Source organism: Diadema setosum, chromosome 18, assembly GCF_964275005.1.
Source record: "Diadema setosum chromosome 18, eeDiaSeto1, whole genome shotgun sequence".
Lineage (NCBI taxonomy): Eukaryota > Metazoa > Echinodermata > Echinoidea > Diadematoida > Diadematidae > Diadema > Diadema setosum.
This window is the reverse complement of record NC_092702.1, coordinates 32575402-32595615: the sequence shown is the minus strand read 5'-3', so window position 1 is coordinate 32595615 and position 20214 is coordinate 32575402. Positions and strand designations below refer to the sequence as shown.

Sequence of the window (20214 nt, the reverse complement as noted above, 5' to 3'; positions counted from 1 at the left end):
ATTAATCGAATTGATAAATTTCTTCCCATTCATTCCATCTCCCGAGTGTGTTTTTTTTTAAATATATGATCATGACATTTTCTCATGTCACTTGAAGTTTTTGCTGAATACCATGGTATAATTCTTGAAAGTGCACTGTAGCAAGTTAGTCAGAGCTGTGGGTCTGAGGATTACGATTTATAACTTATATATGCGTTCGTTATATATGACATTCTTTTTGTCAAGAGTAGGATGTTCAATGTTTATGTATAGAATATATACATATTATACAATTATATGAGATATATACACGTATATACATGTAATCATATATATATATATATATATATATATATATATATATATATATATATATATATATATATATATATATATATACATATACATATGTATTATATGTATGTATAAATATGTTTCTTTTGTGCCTCTGCTTCACAGTTGGTATATCATACCAACTGCATACTCCGAAGAGTGTTTCAAATCACACCTTCTTGTCGTTTGTCTCAGCACGTTTTGTCATGGTTAGGCTCTTGTACTAAAATAAAATATCGATTGTTTCTGTTTTGTCCGCTCCTCTACCACGAGTGAGCGGGGAAACCACGTCAGCTGCATAACTGCATGTCATTTTTGTTGTCAAATCTACGACCTGTAAGCATGAATATTATATCACAGAGTAGACGTAATGACATGGACAGGCTGATGGAAGCACGATGTACGACAAAATACAAGTGATTTATCATCATTGTTCTGGTCTATATACCATAAACATTGCTATGCTGCATTTGTTTTATCAATGTATCATTTATTTCATTTCATTTTATTAACAGTTGTTTTGTATCTGATACTGTTAAACATTCTCTTGGTTAAGTGCACTGAGTAAGGTAAATTATTGTAGTTATATTTTATAGTGATGTAAGATTATGTATGTAAATGAAAGGCGCTTAGAAACTATGTAGTAAGCACGGTGAAATGTAAATTATTATTAGTCATGTTAGTAGTATTCATTTCATTTCATTTCATTTCATTTCATTTCATTTCATTTCATTTCATTTCACTTCATTTACTTCATTCCCAACAAATGCAAATCAGTATACATGTAGCATTATACAAAATGATACAAATCATAGCAACATTATAACCAAGTAAAATAATATGAACAGAGATAAAAATTCACAATTGTTTACTCATAGACTTTTTTCATGACAGTTGAAAAGAATTTCGAATTTTGCCGCACCAGTACTGATACTACCCTTTAGAGGTTATGGACTTAACTTACTGCCTGAGAGAACCCAGCCTGGGTTCCATCCAAATTTTATGGTACATAATTTCAGAGTGTCGTAAGGAACGGGTTTAATAATGATGACGGAACTGACCCGTCCCTTGCCTCTTGTCTTTAGTAGTGGAGTGAATTTTTCATTGACTTGTTCCAACAGATAGACCCATCGTTCTTTCTATTACCTTGCTGCTGCTTACCATGACTTACCAGAGTGCGCGGGATAGTTACGACGGGGACGGTTACAGCCGAGAAGATGGTGGACAACATAATGTTGGTGAAGAAGAGACCAACCCCGAGACATCATCATTCCATCAAGGAAAAATGCAATTGTTTCGTTATGATCCGGTGGAGGTTAGGCGTCATATCTCTCATATCTGTTTGTATTTGTCTTCGTATGTGTAGGCATGGCTCGACACTAACTTTTTTTGTTTGGTGGCCCGATGGGGCCACCAAAATCCCAAATTTCAAATTTTTGGTGGCCCGAGAGAAAAATTTGGTGTCCCGAAAAAAAACAACAATAAAAAACATTAAAAGTCCTTCTTTTTTAAAGAGTCAAATATTTAAGTTTTATGATAGTAAGAATTAGAAGTTGGACATATCTGCTCATAAATAAACTTCAACAAACTTGCAACACTCACTCTCAGGCACTCATTCAGTCCTTTTCATCCATCCTTTAAACAAATTTAACTGCTAATTTCCGGCGCAAAAAGTTGCGAATTTACTGACATACTTTTCAAAAAATTTTGGTGGCCTGAGGCCACCAAATTGGCCTTTTTTTTAAATTTGGTGGCCCGACTTTCATTTTTGGTGGCCCCGGGCCACCGGGCTACCGTTAGTGTCGAGCCCTGGTGTAGGCCATTATATTACATATTCCATAGAGGAACTTGCATAGGTCAGAGAACCGTTTTGTTTCCGAGGAACAGCTGGAGCGAGAGCCAGAAGGTCACTTGTCCTACAAGTGAACTGATGAATTTAAAGTGTCTTTGGTCGAATCGATAAACCTTGTTTCCAACTACTAATGGATTCTGGTGATATCTTTTCTTGTATAACTACACATTTTAGCGCGTATGTGTAGAATAATGGGGGGGGGGTAGTGGCAACATGCGAATAGATAAAGTAACTTCGTTAGGGTATCGATGCCTTGTGGCATACCATGCTATAGATTCACACCATTCATTGTTAGTCCTTGTGTATCACTACCGAGTATAATAGGGATCTCCATGCTGAGAACGACTTTCGTTGATCTGTTTTTGCCTTAAGAATACAGTGAAAACTATAACTTCGCTTTACTTTCTCTGAAGAAAAAAACGAAAATAGATTAATGACGTTTTAGGCATTTAGAAAAATAAGATATAGCTTTTTTTTTTGTAATAATACACTCATTTTTTTTTATTATAATACAATTATAATTTCCTTTCGCAACTCACGTCTGTTTGTGCTTGATGATATGCGTATACATACGCGCACTGCCAAATACTTCTAGATTGGCCATCCATTGTATCAATAATACATAGAAAAGCATCTGACGGCCTCACGCACGCACGTACATTAGGTATAGACCGTAGACGTATCATAATAATAGAGGAATCCGACTTCAGAGCACTGCAGCTTTTTATGGCGGCCATAGCTGAGGGCTTCCAAAGAAGAACAAAAGCACTTTCAATGGGTTACGCACGTTATGCAATGAGCCAGGTGCGTTGCTACGTTAGTGCATAAATTATCTTTTGTTTGGCATACTTGAAGCCCCCAGTTAGAAATTACCATAAAAACAGTACCCAAACCGCATTGGTCTATATAGACTAGCTCTTAATTTGTGCTTTATCACACAAGCACGAATGGTGGTTGCGACTGGATGTAGGGGCCTGTTGCTCTATCCCTGATCCCTATCTACAGTGGGGGCGCTGTGGCATAGTGGATGAGACTCTCGACTCCCAACCGGAGGACCCGAGTTCGAATCCCGCCCAGTGCTTACGTCCTTGGACAAGATGTGTTTACCCACAATGTCCCTCTCGACCCAGGTGTATTAATGGGTACCTGGCAACGTTGGGGTAATAATAATGGCAGGGCCCTCTGGTAGAGCAGTGGCAACACTGAAGAGGCTACCCTGGATAAATAAAACCTTATTATTATATTGTTATTATTATAATTGTTATTATCATTATTATATTATTATTATTATCCATTGCATGATGCATGATACATGACAGACAGAAGGACGGAATGAACATATTTGTATGTTTCCATCTCTTTTAGCTCATATTCTCTATTTTAATCATCTTTCTCCGTCACTTTACGAACAGGTTGGTCACATACATTATGTCGAAATCACTCCGGGCAGATACGTGCAAATGAAGACCTTAGCTGTACACCCGCCAGTGTTCGGTAACACCTCTTGTTTTCTCACTAAAAATGTATCGATTTTTTTTTCTCTCACACTGGCCTCATTTTTTTTTTCGTTGCCCACATGCAAGAAGACAGCAGACATACATCAACATGCAGCAGTAGCAATCATTATACTGAATTGTTCTAGTCTCGGGAACGCAGCGTGCTATATGTACAGTGTGTGGGACAAACAAAAAAAAAATCCCGAGGACAAGGTGCAGACAAGAAATGAGGGGAAACCCCCTCATAGGCTCTGATCTTGATTTAATTTTATTTGAGAGACACCTGTTGGCATTCACATGGACAATAACTTCCGGTTTCAGTCATTGGTTCTATTTTCATCTGTGTTTCCTTTGCTCTAAGCTACAACCTTTAAACAAAAACAAAACAAATAGCATCAATGCCTACCACTTTGATGCCACTGAAGTTGTCTGCGCGCCCCATTTCTCTCGCGAGCATATTGGTGATTTGACCTAGGCACCTGTTTCTTGTAATCACAAGAAACATTGAAATTACAGATCTTTGTTATGTTTTTTTTTTTTCAATTTAGATTTTAAATCTTCCTGTTGTAGTCTGCTCTTTACTTGTTACGGTCAATTTGATCATGAACTGGAATTTTCCTTTTAAGATGCAAAAATGAAGGATGAATAGAGAAAACTAGCCCCCGACATAACAGCTATTAGCTGACCCGTGACATTGCAGGAGATTACTCGTAATTACGCTTCGCTGCTATGCTTTATTGCACAGAGCTGAGAACAACTCGTTATCAGTTATAAAGCGGGAAATGTCCCTCTGGTTTATGGGCAAAGATAAACTATTGAGAAAGCAGAAGAAAATTTCTATCCTCGAGCCATCAGAATAGAAGGATAGAAGAAAAATGATTAAGCAATAGAGTAGTTATACCTTCCCAATTATAAAAGCAAGGTTCAAATCAGAATTCAAATTAGCCATAAATTGCCATGGAAGTTTCGGATTTATAATAACATAAGCGTGAGTAAGGTATTTTTTTCTGGTAAGAACCGCTTGCCATTTCTTCTGCTGACAGAAATACCACATTTCCTAACGAAAGAGGAGTGCGAACACTTAAAGAATCTCGCCATGGATGAAGGGCTGAAGACAAGTAGCACGGTCAATAAGACGCTCAAAGCTAGCGGCGTTGACGAAGCTAAGGTTGCCTTCAACGAGACAGAGTGGAACACGAAACTGCACGAGTGCGACCTCGACGCCGATTCACAGCTTGACTTCGACGAGGCTCTGCCGTGCATACCTGGCCTCGAGGCCGACGAAGCCCTGCCGCCTTCGGACCTGGGTCGGATGTACGTCGAATTGATCCTTGACCTCAACTCGGACGGGTTCATCAACTCCAGAGAGCTTTGGCTGATCAGCCTCCCGAACAAAACGGCGAGGATTCGAGAGTGGCTGGAGCAATGGCGGAGGGGAACTCTCCCTCCAAAGGGCAGGCAACGCGGCCGCATCAGTGACCAGGCGTGGATCGATTGGAAGGAGACAAAACATGACGTCATTCGTAAGCTTCGTGACAGGTAGGTTGCTGCCTTCCCACCCCCTCCCAGCAAAAAGAGAAAAAAGTAGAGACAATTAAAATGACTGTACAGTTCTGGTTGAGGTGAGGATTTAGCTTTTAACATTTGGCGAGATATTCAGAAATCACTCTATGAGATGTCAAAGAGCATGCAATTCTAAGGGGTATAAAAAGTTTATTTGATGAAAATCGGTTTTGAAATGGCTGAGATGTCCAAAAACAAGGTTAAACAAAGAGATCCTAATAAAAAGCGTGGTCTGTGGCCTTTTATTATTATCACCTTTTTGGATATCTCTGTCATTTGAAAACCAATTTCCATCAAATAAACGTTGAATCCATCTTAAAATCACATGCTCTTTTATATTTCATAAGAGGTTTCTCATTATCTCACTTAGGAATGTTATAAACCTGAATCCCCACCTCAGCCAGTACTGTACAGTCCCTTTAAGATCAAGAGATAAAATAGAATAATGATTGCAGGCCAACACTTTTCTGCTGTAGTGTTTTGTCTTTGCCATGTCAGCGACAGTAGTTGCAGTTACATGATATGGGAAGTCAAACGAAGCAAATCTTGATGCTCATCCTTTATCCAAGGAGTGCAATCTCACACACTACTCTCTAATTAATGTTGCCTCTATAGCGCCTGGCCCCGAGTAGTGCCTGGGCTTTAGGCTGCCTGGTGCCGTTGCTACGTACGTTGAGTATATAGGCTAACTACAGCGGCAGCCTTGTTGCAGAATAAAGACGTACGGCTCCACTTACACATGCATGTGTGTAAAAGCTGGTTTCCAAGGGGTTCGGACCCGTTATCTTTCTCTCCAAAAGTAGACGTTCTACCAGCAGAGTCTGTTCCACCTGTTCTCACCATGCTCACAGCAAGATAAGAATTTGCAAAGAAATTAATTTAATTGTGGGCCCGAGGACATTGTGCATTGCATAGTAAGACCAAGGTTGTAAATTAGGCGATCAAAGAAGGTCATAACGCAGAACTTTAAAATCTTTGAACTCTTGATATAAGTTTGTAGAATATTTATTCATTGGATTTGGAATTTTTTAATTGTGATCAACTTTCATAAGTATATTAGCAAGGAACTTCATCGATACGTTCATTCTGGACTTCATTAGCCAATATTTTCTTAATCTAATTAACGGTGTTAAATAATGCTAGCATTATCATACAATGAAACATATACTATCAAGATACAGTGTGTCCCCCCCCCCAAAAAAAAAAAAAATAATGATAAACAAACAATCGGATTTTCGCATCGATAACACCCAATATGATTAAACTGTCCAAATGCTACTTCAGGATCTCAAGATATTATAACAACTTAGCTCTATTTTGCAAAAAAAAAAAAAAAAAAAAAAAAAAAAAAAATATTCAATTTGGTTAAGCTGTCACAGAGAAATGTGGATCGTTGTAAAGCGTGTCATGAGTCTGATTCTTCCAAATTTAGCACTTGAATGCTCTTGGAACTGCACATTAATGTGTAACACAATAGACAGAACTTGGAGAGAAGAGATTCTTGACATGCTCTACAAAATTCCTCATTTCTCTTTGACCACTGAAGCAAAGCGAATGGGGTTTTCTGTAAGATGTGGGCAATTAGTTATAGTTTCATACCCTGAAATTGTATTTGGATTGATTCACTATTTCTAAAGTTATAATTGCGGAGGGTCCCGTTGTAATTTTTCTTCTTTTTTTTGGGGGGGGGGGAGGGGGACATACGGTATAATAATCATTTATCTGAAATGCAAGTGTTGTCAATTATTTCCATTTCTGCTACTATTGTTCGCGAATTATGTTACTAAATAATCACGTTTCTGATTGAATGTTTTAATAAAGTCCTTTCTTATTCATCTTTTCTGTGTCAGAAACGTTGAACAGTGTGTACAATGTTAGGTGATTTTCTGTAATAATAGGCACTCAAAGAACACAAAAGAGTTAATTTCATAACGGTAATTGATGTCTTTACTATCATCAGGGTTGTCACAGTTATACCATCGTTCCCCCAATTATTGTTTTCCGTTGATTCAGGGTTACCGCCGTCACCAAGTTAGACTGGAAAATTGTTCACTCGTCGGAGAGTCTTCAGGTTTGTAAATATATGTATATGAAAACATAACGATGGCAAAGGCTTTTGGTCAATCAAACTATCACTTCCCTGCTCAACGTAGCTGGTCCTTTCCCCGTTCAGTCATGCTGTCCAAGATAATACTTCAGGCCCAATGCCCTCTGTGTCCGTCTTGACCTAGCTGTGCGCATGCGTACCTGTGGTAAGCAATAATGGCGAGACCTTCTATACCAGAGCGATGTAAACGCAGATGACAGTACATTGCTTATATCAGGGTGTATATGACACCACAATATCATTATTATTCTTTGTCTTCCATCAGTTCCCAAGGACCTTCTTAACCCTAAAAAGACTGAGGGGGGGGGGGGGGGGGAACTCGACATTTCGCGCGATTACTCTGCAACACGCAATGCTCTCGCCGCGATGCTCTATGACTTTATTCTTTCGAGTTTCCCGCACATTTTGACACCAAATTTGTGATGCCCGGGGGTACGGTTCTGAAGTTACATAACTTTTTGTACATGCACGTGAGGCCGAAAATGGCTCAAAAATGTGATTTTGTGTACAAAGTCAATGCAAATTGAGTTTTTTCACATGGTTCATATAAATATGCTTATTTTTACTCTCAATGGCTAAAATTAATTTGTTTTAGGAGTATTATGCTTCAAAAAGTGTCTGCCACAAATTTTGTTAAAAAAACAACAAAAACAAAAGGTCGAAAAAACAAAGAAATACAGTGTCTGCCACAAATTTTGTTAAAAAAACAACAAAAACAAAAGGTCGAAAAAACAAAGAAATACATAAGAAATTCATAAAACAATAAAATGAATATGAAATCAATTTTGATAATGAATTTTTTTTTCAAGTACATTTGCTAAGAATGCCACAAAGAATAATTAGTCCAAAAATGAGCACTTTTGGAGCTTTATTTACTGATTTAGATCAAAGAGTCTGATTTCTCGCATAAATTAGCATAATTAATCAAAATAAAATAAAAGAAGACTATTTTTGAAAATTTAAATATACGATCTTGTAGATTACATCGCACACTACCATTGTGCAAATTTTCGCGGCGTTCGCGCGATCCACGGCCGAGATCTTAAGGGGGGCCCTTTAGGCCCCCCCCCCAGTCTTTCGAGCTACCAAAATAGCCCAGTCTTTTTAGGGTTAAAGGAGACCTCCGGATGATTTTCATATTACATATTATGAACAACAATAAATTGGGTACACTGGGTGCAGAGTTTTAGAATATTTGTAGGAATTGGGCTGAGGAACAGAAGTGTTTTCAAAATTTATAACGAATCACAATGAACAAGGATGATGACATGGCAGCCTCATAACAAGAATGCATGAGTTGGGGCTCAAGGAAGCAGAACAAAAGAAGACATGCATAGATTCTACACGGATGAACTTGTTAAGCACGTGGTATTGTAATGGAATTACATTGCTACATTTCTGAGATATGTGAGACTCCTATGTCATCATCTTTGTTCAATGTGATTTGTTTTGGGTGGGTTTTTTTTTTTTTCAGAGTACTAATATCTCTGCTCAAGGACCTAAATAAATTCCACAAATCTATACATGGAGCTGTTGATTTATGTACTGCAGGATGTGGAATTATGAAAATCGTCTGGAATGCCCCTTTAATCTTCTGTCAATCATTCTGTTCGTTCTCTTCTGTCTCCTGTTTTGATTATATCCTTTTTCTTCTAATATACTTCTTCTCCGTCGTCTTCTCTCCTTCTCTTCTATGAACTTTAAATCAAAACTCAATGACACCCTGAGCAGGTTGTTCACTACCGTCCTGGGGGACTGTATCACGCCCACTACGACAGTACGGCCATCTCCTCTGACAAACAGTGCGGACACACGGCCAGAGTGCTGGATTCATCTCCTGAGGAGAAAGAGCGATTATGCAGGTGAGACCCTTAAAATCTGTTGTTGTTATTTCTTCATCGAAAAAGTGTTATATATATATATATATATATATATATACAGACATCCGTTGGGTATATCCGTTGGGAATATAGTTTGTTGAGGATTGATAAAAAGTGTTCGATGCTGTAAAGCAGAGCATATTAGTCAGTCTGCCTGAAGATCGCCATAGCGTGAAGCAGCCGGTAGCGGATATGTAAATAAAAATAAATAGATAAATAAATAAATACATACCATGTATATAAATATTCAATTCAGTTCAATTCAAGTGATTTTTTTTTTCAACATAAAGTAATGCATAGCAATATACATAACGCTTACGACGAGTATAATACATTTACGGAACTTTGAATCATATAAGTTTCAACAAAACATGGATACAATTATAATATCACCTCTGTTTTAACAGTGTTTAAGATAAAATTAAACATGTAAGCAATGCAACTTTATTTTGTAACTCTATGTGGAAAAGAGAAATTCACAAGAGAAACATAGCTTGTAAATTTTGTGAATTACTCTAGAAGATGAGGGCATCTCAAGATCCGTCAAGGATATATATACATATATATATATATATATATATATATATATATATATCTAATTATTATTATATTAGAATTATATACAACCAAGATAATCTTTGTACGTTAAGATACGGCGGGTAGTTCTTCATTAGGGGTTACAATGATAATACAAAACACGTGTGCATCAAAACGTCAAAACATGTAATACTGGGAAGTGCTCCTCTTCTCTATTAATATCAAGAAGGAAAAATGGATTCAGTAAATGATTATACCTCACTGTCAATTTGACCGAATTGGATGATTTGTTCCAATGTTACAAATTTCTTTAATTTGTCTAGATCCGTGTGCCCATTATTTTCCATATTCTGACGTAATAAATCCTGAAACACTCTGAACTCATCAACCTGGAATATATCTTGATTAGTTCAGGCTGATTTGAGCTTAGTAATCTTGTCGAAGTAGACGTCACTATATCTTTTCGTAAATTTATGAACATTCTATACTACAGGAGTACAATTATGATAAGCCAGTCGTTGATTAGAAAAAAAAAAATAACTTTAGGAAGACAACAGAGGCAGTTTTTGGTATCCGAATCCCTGCTAAAGCTGATGATCGATGAATAAGAAAAGTCGCTCGAGCCCTTCGGACGTGAGGAAGCAAATCATTACGAATTATAGACATATTTGAAGAAACTTTTTAAGATGTGAAAAAAAAAAATCAAAGCAGCTCAACACACATAAAGATGTAAAGGAAATCAGTAACAATATTCTTAAGAATAAAGAAAATGGTATTCACAAGGGGATTTTAAAGATGTATTTGCATTTTTTTTTTTTCAGCATTGGTTCTGAACTGGCCCACAAAATAAGATCCACAAATAACACGTTTCATTTGTTCCTCCGTAATGACTCCCAGTCTTAAATCATTTCAAGATTTTACACATTAAAATGTAAGCTGATTTGATATCTATTATCTAAATACAAAAAGGTATAACTTAATTGAGTGATGATGGTATATTTAGTGATCTCTTTTCAATCTATGCCCTATAAAACTCGACCACATCTGCTAAAACCATTATTACTATCATCCATGTGATATTACTTTAGTATATTATTATTATTATTATTATTATTATTATTATTATTATTATTATTATTATTATTATTATTACATTGTGTCATTCTACTCCCACAACACCACGATTTGGTTACCGTTTGGTTTTTCACTGTTTGGTTTCCGCATAGATATACTGCATACGAAATTAATGGAAACTATAGGAAAGTGTAACTTTTGAAAAGTTTATTTCTTCCTCGAACTTCGCTTACACTTCAATATTTCTTTATGCATTCCCCTGAACCCACGTATTTATATCTTTGGGGAAGCTTCCCTAATTGATTCAGTAGTTTTGTGCTTTCCCGAGTCCACAAATCTGTGGGAAAACTATATTTGAAAACCTGTAGGACTATCTGCTATTCTTTTCTTTTCATGGAGTCTTTTTTTTTTGCCCCTTTCCGTCATTTGCCTCTTCCTCTCTTTCTCCTTCATCTACCCCAGTCTTCTTCTCTTTTTTTTTTCTATTCTTTTTCGTTCCTTTGTTCGTCGTCATTGTCTTCTTTTTCTTGATCTCCTACTGGCGTCGTCACATTCTTGCTGCCTCTCAATGTGTGTGTGTGTGTGTGTGTGTGTGTGTGTGTTTGTGTGTTTGTGTCAGTGTGTGATTATGTTTATGTGTATGTTTGTCAGTGATGTTTGTGTATGTATGTGTGTGTGTGTGCGTGTGTGTGTGTGCGTGTGTAAGTAAGCACGAACCATCACGCGTCTTTCATCTACAGCCGAATCGGTGAGCAGAAGATGATGCCCAGTTGTATCATTCTATTTTCAAACTGCCTTTTTGTTTGACACAAAAGGCTCTGCGTGGACGCTCTGTGTAGACTCGTCCCGAAGTTAGATGAGGTGGAGACATGCAGTATGTTACACGGGAGCTGCAAGATGACACTGCACTTTTTTTTCTTCATTTCTTTTCTTTCTTTCTCTCTCTCTCTCTCCAAGTTGCATAATGCATTACGCTCGCGTACGGCGCGACGGACCAAAGGGGGTCGTCACAATAATATACATCATTTATCATAACTCTCGCTTGGGCACGGGGGCGCCTGAGGATCAGACCCGACTATCCGCCGTTTACCATTGCAGAACAGTACAAGGGGCTTGGTATTCTCGACGAGGTTTACAGGATGCCCAGCATATACCATTCTTTCTTCCTCTTTCTCCCCCGTTCCTTCAGATTCCCGTCTTATGCCTCGAAGTCTTCGACAATACATATCGGGTTTCATCTCTCTTGAATGGTCTGCTGATCGGGATATTTGAGGGAATTACCCCCGGGATATTTTCTTCTAATTCAAATCAAATGAGACCTGAAAGTTAATCCATTCGACGTCACGACTTCTCCCCAGTCAGCGCTATTAATATTCACTGACAAAAATGAAAGTATTCACGTTATGTCCGGTATTCAACGCTGACCGACTAATTGATGTAAATTTTAAGAATCAAAAGTTCATTCTGATCAAATAGAGGCGTGATAAAAAAAGATAAGAGCAAAACAAACAAGCAAAAACACGAAAGAGCATTAGGAAACAGAATTACAGACGACAATGCGAAGATTTTTCACTGTTCTCCTGCTTTCAAATTGGGACTCTCATTTCGACAGGTTAGATATCGAACTATAGAAAGCCGAAGTGAAGTCATGTTAACTTTGGCGTCATGCGCCTCATTTTGTCCTTTTGCGCGTGCTTTATTATTAATGAGACCGCGATTCTAATGACTTTGCCGGTCTAGTTTTGAATACTGGTATATAGGGGTGTGTGAGGTGAGCTTCAGGGAATTGGTTGAGCTAATTGGGGCTCTCTGCCTAATTTAAAGACATGTATTTTGCAATGACCAGGATCGCGTCAAGTGAGGTCAAAGAACACGAAGTGTGACGGAAAACACCACGATACCATTGCGAGTGTACAAATAGGGGTAATGGCAATAATCAAAGTTATGAGCTACTTTGAATAATGATAATTATAATGATAATAAAAATTGTCATTATGATAATCACTATCATTAAAGTGTTGTCAATAGTTTTAATATACAATTAGTTTAATGATAATGATAATAACGACAGAAGTGGTAGTAATGATAATAGTTACAATAATAAGAAATGCAATAATGATGATAATGACAAGTGTAACAATAATGATAATAATAACTTGATTGATCGATTGATAAATTGATAGATTGTTTCTTTCTTTGTTTGTTTTCTGATGTGCAGATATGCAACAATACTTTATTATCTCAGTGATGTTGAAGGAGGAGGAGAAACAGCATTTCCGGTGGCGGATATGAAAAATAATTCAAAAGAGGTGAAATACCATCAATATACTGCATGTACTTAACTCTATGTTCACGTCAACTAATGTGAAAAGAAATTGGGAGAACAAAAAAGGACAAGTCTTTTTTTGTGTGCGTTTTATGTTAGATCGGACCCCATAAAATGGAAATTGGCAAAGTGTTAAAAACTATAGTATATTGATCATATCATCTCTGCAAAGTGATTTAGGCGATGATGTCATGACGTAATTGCTGTCCCATTGGCTGCTGCTGATACAAACATTAATACAACTATGAAAATAGTTGAGTCAATGATTTAGTAACTAATATCCACTATTGCTAAGTTTCTGTATAGCACTAGAATATTTTGATGAGAATATATGACTGCTTCCATTCTATTTCATTAAAAAAAAAGTTAACTTTTGCACAGGTCAATGTTAGGCAATGACGTCATCGTCTAATCTAACTGACGTAGATCCGATTTTGATCGATGTCACTCTCTTTTATAAAAGAGAAAGTTTGAAAGTTCATAATGTTCATAATGTGAGTGTGATTTTGCTAATATAATTGGTTTCAATCAGCTCATTCTATCACCAACCATTCGTGTAATTAGAAAGATGATTTTTTTAACGCCTAGTGTGTTCTTAAAATGCCATGTGCAAGCGACTTTTGCAGTATTGCAGTTCTCGTTATAAAATCGCCATCAGATTTACGGTAGAAGCGATCAAGGTTAATTTTGATTTTCATTAAGTTCTCAAGACGTCATTCTGTCGGCTTAAGATGAAAACGGTCAAATTTCCACTTGAACGTTGACCATGTTTACACATGTATATGTCAGTATAAATAGTTTACTTGGACTGCACGTCAGGATCTCTTCAGGAGACCGCCATCCCCTTTCGCAGCCCCTGCACTTTTCATCTACGGGATTTGCCACCTTCGGGCCATCAGGTGGAAGAATTATGCAATCGCTGCAATGCGTAGATTGCCAAAGACTGATATTACAATAATGACAGCGGCAAATTTTGCAGCAGGGAGTCTTTCTCTCTCGCAGCGAGATGCGGGGTGGCGAGAGTTCCCCTACCGCCCTTGCCTGACGAACATCAACTGATGAGAATTACATCATACCTCTCATTATCCTGACCCACCTGAATGTTTTAAAATCTCCGTGCGATCAGTGGCACACTCTTGAAAAAGTTATGTCTTGTGATGAGCAACGTAATTGCATGTGGGATGTCTCGTAGCTGATCAGCGCTCCATTATCATAATCAAATTAGGTGCATCCAGTAATGTTGGGCATCTTTTAAAGTGCCTTAGCTCCCATTCGATCTGAAGTGACCTTCAACTCAACTTGGTAATGATAAAATACATATCTGTCAGGAATGCTAAGCAAAACCAAAATCTCAAATCGCGTCAAACCGAGGTAAGGATGATCATAAATAGGCCCTTATCATCCAAACAGAGCCGCTGGAGTTTTGAGATTAATTAACGCTTGATTACGTCACGTCTGTCTTTTTCTCCTGCTTTCCCTTCCATTCGTTTATGTTTATCATCATATATGTTTCTATTGAAATATGACCCATGCATTCATTCTTTCTTAGTTTTGATACAAATTATCCCTTTATCGTTGTATAGTGTAGTATGACAACATGGTTCTCTTTCAGAGGGACGGATGCTTCTCACTTGAAACTTATATCGTATTCCTGTCTATTGTCATTTCTGTCTTCTTCTTCTTTTGTCGCAATGACTCAAAATCATTAAAGGTCCCCCCTAAATCCAATTTCGTGTTGACTGTTCTGCTGACGTGGAAAGATCCACAAGTCATAAATTTTTGATTTATTTGATCAAAATATGTAAGCATGGGTTTTAGGCAAACTTACTTTTCATTTGTCTGCACCATCTGTGCTCCGTCGCCAAAGCAGCGCTTTCTTGCCCTCCGTGACGTCATCAACAGATAAGTCAGCTGGGGTATCATAGGATATCACAGGGAATATTATGCTATGCTCCTTACCTTGGCCCTGGCTATTGCACCAGGTCACAACTGCAGGTCAGTTATCAAAGAACTACGCGTCAGAACTTTCAGTTATCATAGTCACTGTTTTTTGAAAATTTTCCAGGAATTAATGTATGGCAAGAAATGGTAAAGTCCGGTTTCGTCGTTTAAATTCTGTTTTGCTTTTGTGGACTGATGCAACTGATTGTGGCAAGCAGTTTCCCATGAATTAATGTAAATTGTACTTGTTTCTTTCAGCTATTATTACAATTGATGACGTCACGAAATAGGCAAGGGGAACTTTCTAAGAATGGAGCCTAGTGGCTGCAGAAAGCAAAGATTAGAATAAAAACATGATTATAAACATTCGATATGTAATTTTATGGAAAAACTACTGCATTCGTGAAGTGAAGACTTATTGCAACAGCGGAAGTTATGATAGAGCGGGCGTTGTCACAGGACGGGAATATACATTGTAGATGTCAGACAAACTCTATTTCTTTTCGTCTCATGTGAATTGGATTTAGCCATTCCGCTTGAATAATCCCGTCCCTGTCCCATCCCTACACATATAATCTGCTAAACAAGGTTATGCTGTCGATATCGACAGAATTTGGTGACGCTGAAAACATTATTCGCCTTTTATGATTTCTTTTCTATTTCTGTGAAGTCAGAGCATTATCATATATTGTATAGTCACATTCACCATCTTGTCCTTTTGCTACCTCGTCATCTTCGTCGTCGTCGTTGTCTTCTTCGACTTCTACCTCTTGCTCAATAAGTAATATTTGTAATATATTTGATTTTTTAGTATATCAATTATGATGATGGTAATTTCCATCATTTAAGTCATCGTTTTGTATTTAATGTCGTGGTATTAGCAACAGTTACATTAGCAACAGTTATTATGACATTACCGTCATAATAATTACCGGTATTCTACCTTCGTTGTCAAAGGCAATCATTATTATTGTCCATGACTACCATTATTACCTTATCATATGTTGTTAGTGTATATCAATATGTTCTATATACCTTACTATCTTAATATCTTTATCTTTCTTCATGGGCAGTTCATAAGTAGCCTGTCATACGATGCCTACGATTTGTCAAGCAGCTGTGGGCGGAACTTAGCTGTGAAGCCCGAAACGGGCAAAGCAATGCTGTGGTACAATCACCTCGTCGATGACGACACAGGTTAGTCGATGTCCCACTTCTCATCAAATTCCTATCGTGGGTTATTGATGTTTGAGAAGAAGGATTCGGAAAGGCACACACACACACAACAAAACAAAAGCAAAACTGGTCATTCAACTGTTACATCACACAATTACCATGATTACGTCAAACTCGTTGACGTACTCAAACCTGTACCCTAGACGGTTTTTTTATTTTTCTTATTTCATTGCTGAAATCCTGATTATCTATTGTGATTATCTCTCATGGTGATAATTATTATCATTGTTCTAACTATCATCATCATCATCATCATCATTATCATCATCATCATCATTATACAGCTTCGTTATCATGAATAAGCAAGGGAAGTTTTATTCAGGCTACGTACAATATTGATTTAATTCAGGAATGAATTACTTCAAAGACATTCTGTTACTTACCAATCCTCCCGATCGGTCTTCTTTCCCCTCCCCATCTCTTCTTCCCCTCCCATCTCAATATGCATAACCGCGGGGCTTCAGTTTTTAATCTAAACCATTTTGCATGCTTTGTCTCGCGTCCAGTTTTCGGCGCCAAAGTAAAATAAGCTGTGGTTTTGATTTTAGGTCTTCCCATTTTTCTAATTTCTATTCTGCAATATTTTTTGCTTCTAATGTATAAGTTTTGATTATCATTTTCGTCATGAAGACCACATTGATATCACTGTGTTCATCATTATCAATTACACGTATTGTAATTCGGTTAGACTTGTTTCTTTGTTTTGGTGAACACAAAATGGAAATCAATTTGAATCATTCAGGCAATCAAATGCAGGGATCACAAAACGCTTTTCATCGTTGACTTCTTTTCATCGGCATTAAACGACTCTAACGACAAAACTTTTGGATTCAAATTTGTGATGTGCTTGCAAATTGTGTTACTGGTATTTTGTTTTTGTTTGTTTGTTTTTGTTGTTTTTTTTTTAGCCGAGTGGCATCTTAAATCCACTATCCAATGATAGTCTATTCATTATCATAATTTCATTCAATCCTGTTACAAACTACTCATGTGATAATCTGCTCTTTGTGGATAATTTCAGCTGGGAAAGTTGGAAAAAAAAAGTAGGATTCGTTTGTGTGTTCTTGCAACATTGTTCGTAACATTTTGAATAGATTCTTGTTTTTGAATTACCGAAGGAAAACCCCTTTACTCAAAAACGATTTTTCATGCAATGCAAGAGGACTGAAGCTTATCAAAATGGACCGACGGACTTGAAATATTGAAGACATACTTAAATTTCATGCATACGTTTTCCCCAATATCTCAACTTTTCTGCAGGCTGGATGGGGAATAGGGACGGGTTTTCTCTCCATGGGGGATGTGAGGTCACAAAGGGTATCAAGTGGATTGCCAATAACTGGATCTTAGTGGATGATGTGTACGAGAGGTGAGCGTTGAGGGCGCGTTACTACTGATTTTCGTTATTACACAAGCAACCAAACCAAACCAACCACAACTAACCCAACCAAGCAAGCAATACCAAACCAGACGAAACCAAGCCGAACCAAATCAATCCAAGTTATGCCAAACCAAACAGTACCAAACCACACCAAAACCAACAAACCAAACCAACCCAAATCAAACCTGCTTAGCGATGAATTTAACATAACAATGTAAATGTATCAAATTATGGTTCAATAATCATGTGGTCTTTAGAGTTTTGACACTCGTAAATGGTTTGAAATTATTCAAACAACAAACGCCAAAAATGTAGGTTAAGCAATATCAGAACCTGAATCAGAGCCTGAATATAAATGCTCTCAACATTTTAAAATTACACAAACTTTAATGATATTAAAAATGCCTGAAGTTTATAACATCTTTATCGAACTCAGTTCTGCTCATGTAGAATCATGGCAAGGAATGCTTTTGCATTTTTAAATGCCTTGCAAAAGCAATTTTAAGTCTCTATCTATTGCCGTTCACGCATATCGTATTTTATATATGCATTATAATTTGAAGAATCAAAAAGGAGAAGATTGTGATTTTGCAGTATCCACATTTTTGTTTTATAATTGTAATAAACTGTTTCTTGATGCATTAATGTTGGCTTTACTAAGGGCCTATATTTCGGCAGTAAAAAAAAAAAAAAAAAGGTAGAAATACATGTACTTTCTTCTTTTATCATTCAGTGATCAAAATGATATCGAAAAGTGGATGTCCTTGACATGCAAAAATGTAAAACAATGTTTTGCTGATGTTATCATTACCATCTTGCCAAAGCCATTATTAACTGGGTAGAAGGATGCTTTGATGCTTCGTGCTTAGAAGGCAGATGAGATACCACAAGAAATGGTGTCAGTCACCTGCGTGTTTTGCTGATTTCTTTTCATACACGTGATAGTTACCATTTTCCCCCAAACCCATGATTAACTAGGTAATTGTCTTCTTTGATTCTCTATACATCTACTATGCTTACAAGGCAGATGAGATATCACGAGAAAATCTTTCGCGAATCAAACGGAGCCAAAAAAGATGGCGTCGGCCACGGCGTAGTCGATGCGAAAGACGCGACCACCAATGAATTCAATCCTTCGAGCGACGTGCGCTCTCCGAACAGGGAGGAGCAGAAGGCAGTGAAGGGGGAGGAGCAAGAGAACACGTGGTCTCAACACCATAGCAACCGGCTTTCCCCGCCCTCAGCGCATCCTGAACTCTAACATCATTACAGTGTATTTTTATATATATTATATGAATAAGTAAATAAATAAATAAATATATATATATATATATATATATATATATATATATATATATATCTATAACAAATGACATGATATTCACGGAAGGTAACCGGTGTCTCTTGTACAGTTGTATCATTCATTGCCCCTTGTGAACGCATGAAGGCAGCTTAACTACCGCAATCAATGATATTTAACGTTCCAGCTATATTGTAACTCATTACTACAAAGAGTCACAAACACTTAACGCTGGAGTTGTGAAAATGCCGTGAAAATTATCAAAATCCTTTCTGTGAGATTGCATGTGGGAGATTGTGTATAATAATGTATAATTATATGAAGTGTTTGAAAACTAACTGGATATATTATATTTCTCAATTTGAGATATTTGGGATCTTATCTGCTGACAAAACAAGGAAATAATTCAGTTTTATGTGTTAATTATTCTAATGATACCTTCATAAACATTTTTGTCATGTAACGTGTAGTGTCGATTGAAAGATTTTTGTTTCTCTTTCTTTAAAAAAACCTTACTTAAGAAAATGGCTATAGCGTATATTCCTTATTTGCATTACAAAACTCATTTCATTTCCACCTTTCATATATTTTGTCTCCTTTTAGTTATTTTTTTATCCAAAAGGGGTTGATTAACAGCAATAAACGCTTCCAGCACAATGTACGATGACTAGTACCATTCGCTTGAGTTGGAAATCTGGCAAAAGAACATATTCTACGCAATGTGACATTTGATGAATTCTCACTGATTTTGTAACTTTAAAGAATAGCAAGCACATGAATCCAGAGATCGCCAGCTGAAATTATTGTTCACGAAATTTTAGGAAGAAATAATCACTTTTAAAAAGATGAAGAAGAAAAATTAGGTTTTTGCGTTTTCTCATTGATAGCCAGCCATGTGCCTCAAGACTTTGCAGGGACATGTGAGAGGGCTCTACTCTTGTTAAACTGATCTACTACAAGTAGTTGTTCTTGGTCTATCTCAGCATTTTCCAACTAAGGCAGAAAAAAATACCTCTTTATCAATTTTCTCATAACAGAAGTTATGCCGATACCATATTGCGTGGAGAGAGAAGGAGAGGGAAGGAGCAGAAACGATCGAACATACACTGGATTCTTTTATGATGTTTTATTTTTTTCAACATTATTCAACATCATTTCAAACCAAACACTCGACAGGCAATTAATAAAATATCATTTCTTTGAAAAAAG

At 37.0% G+C, this 20214-nt stretch overlaps 1 protein-coding gene across 1 annotated transcript; it reads left to right on the top strand.

Annotated features, from left to right (window-relative positions):
• Nucleotides 1-1474: 1474 nt before the first annotated feature.
• On the top strand, nt 1475-18647 carry LOC140241460 (transmembrane prolyl 4-hydroxylase-like). Its single transcript, XM_072321189.1, has 9 exons — nt 1475-1627; nt 3577-3658; nt 4704-5199; nt 7237-7294; nt 9062-9192; nt 13040-13130; nt 16162-16285; nt 17585-17693; nt 18578-18647. Exons 1-9 carry the CDS (start codon nt 1475-1477, stop codon nt 18645-18647), a joined length of 1314 nt encoding a protein of 437 aa, XP_072177290.1.
• Nucleotides 18648-20214: the final 1567 nt, after the last annotated feature.

Coding starts and splice junctions, on each gene's coding strand:
- LOC140241460 (XM_072321189.1), top strand. CDS start 1,475: ATGACTTACCAGAGTGCGCGGGATAGTTACGACGGGGACGGTTACAGC. Junction 1,628..3,576: donor TTCGTTATGATCCGGTGGAG/GTTAGGCGTCAT, acceptor CTTTACGAACAG/GTTGGTCACATACATTATGT. Junction 16,286..17,584: donor CCTCGTCGATGACGACACAG/GTTAGTCGATGT, acceptor ACTTTTCTGCAG/GCTGGATGGGGAATAGGGAC.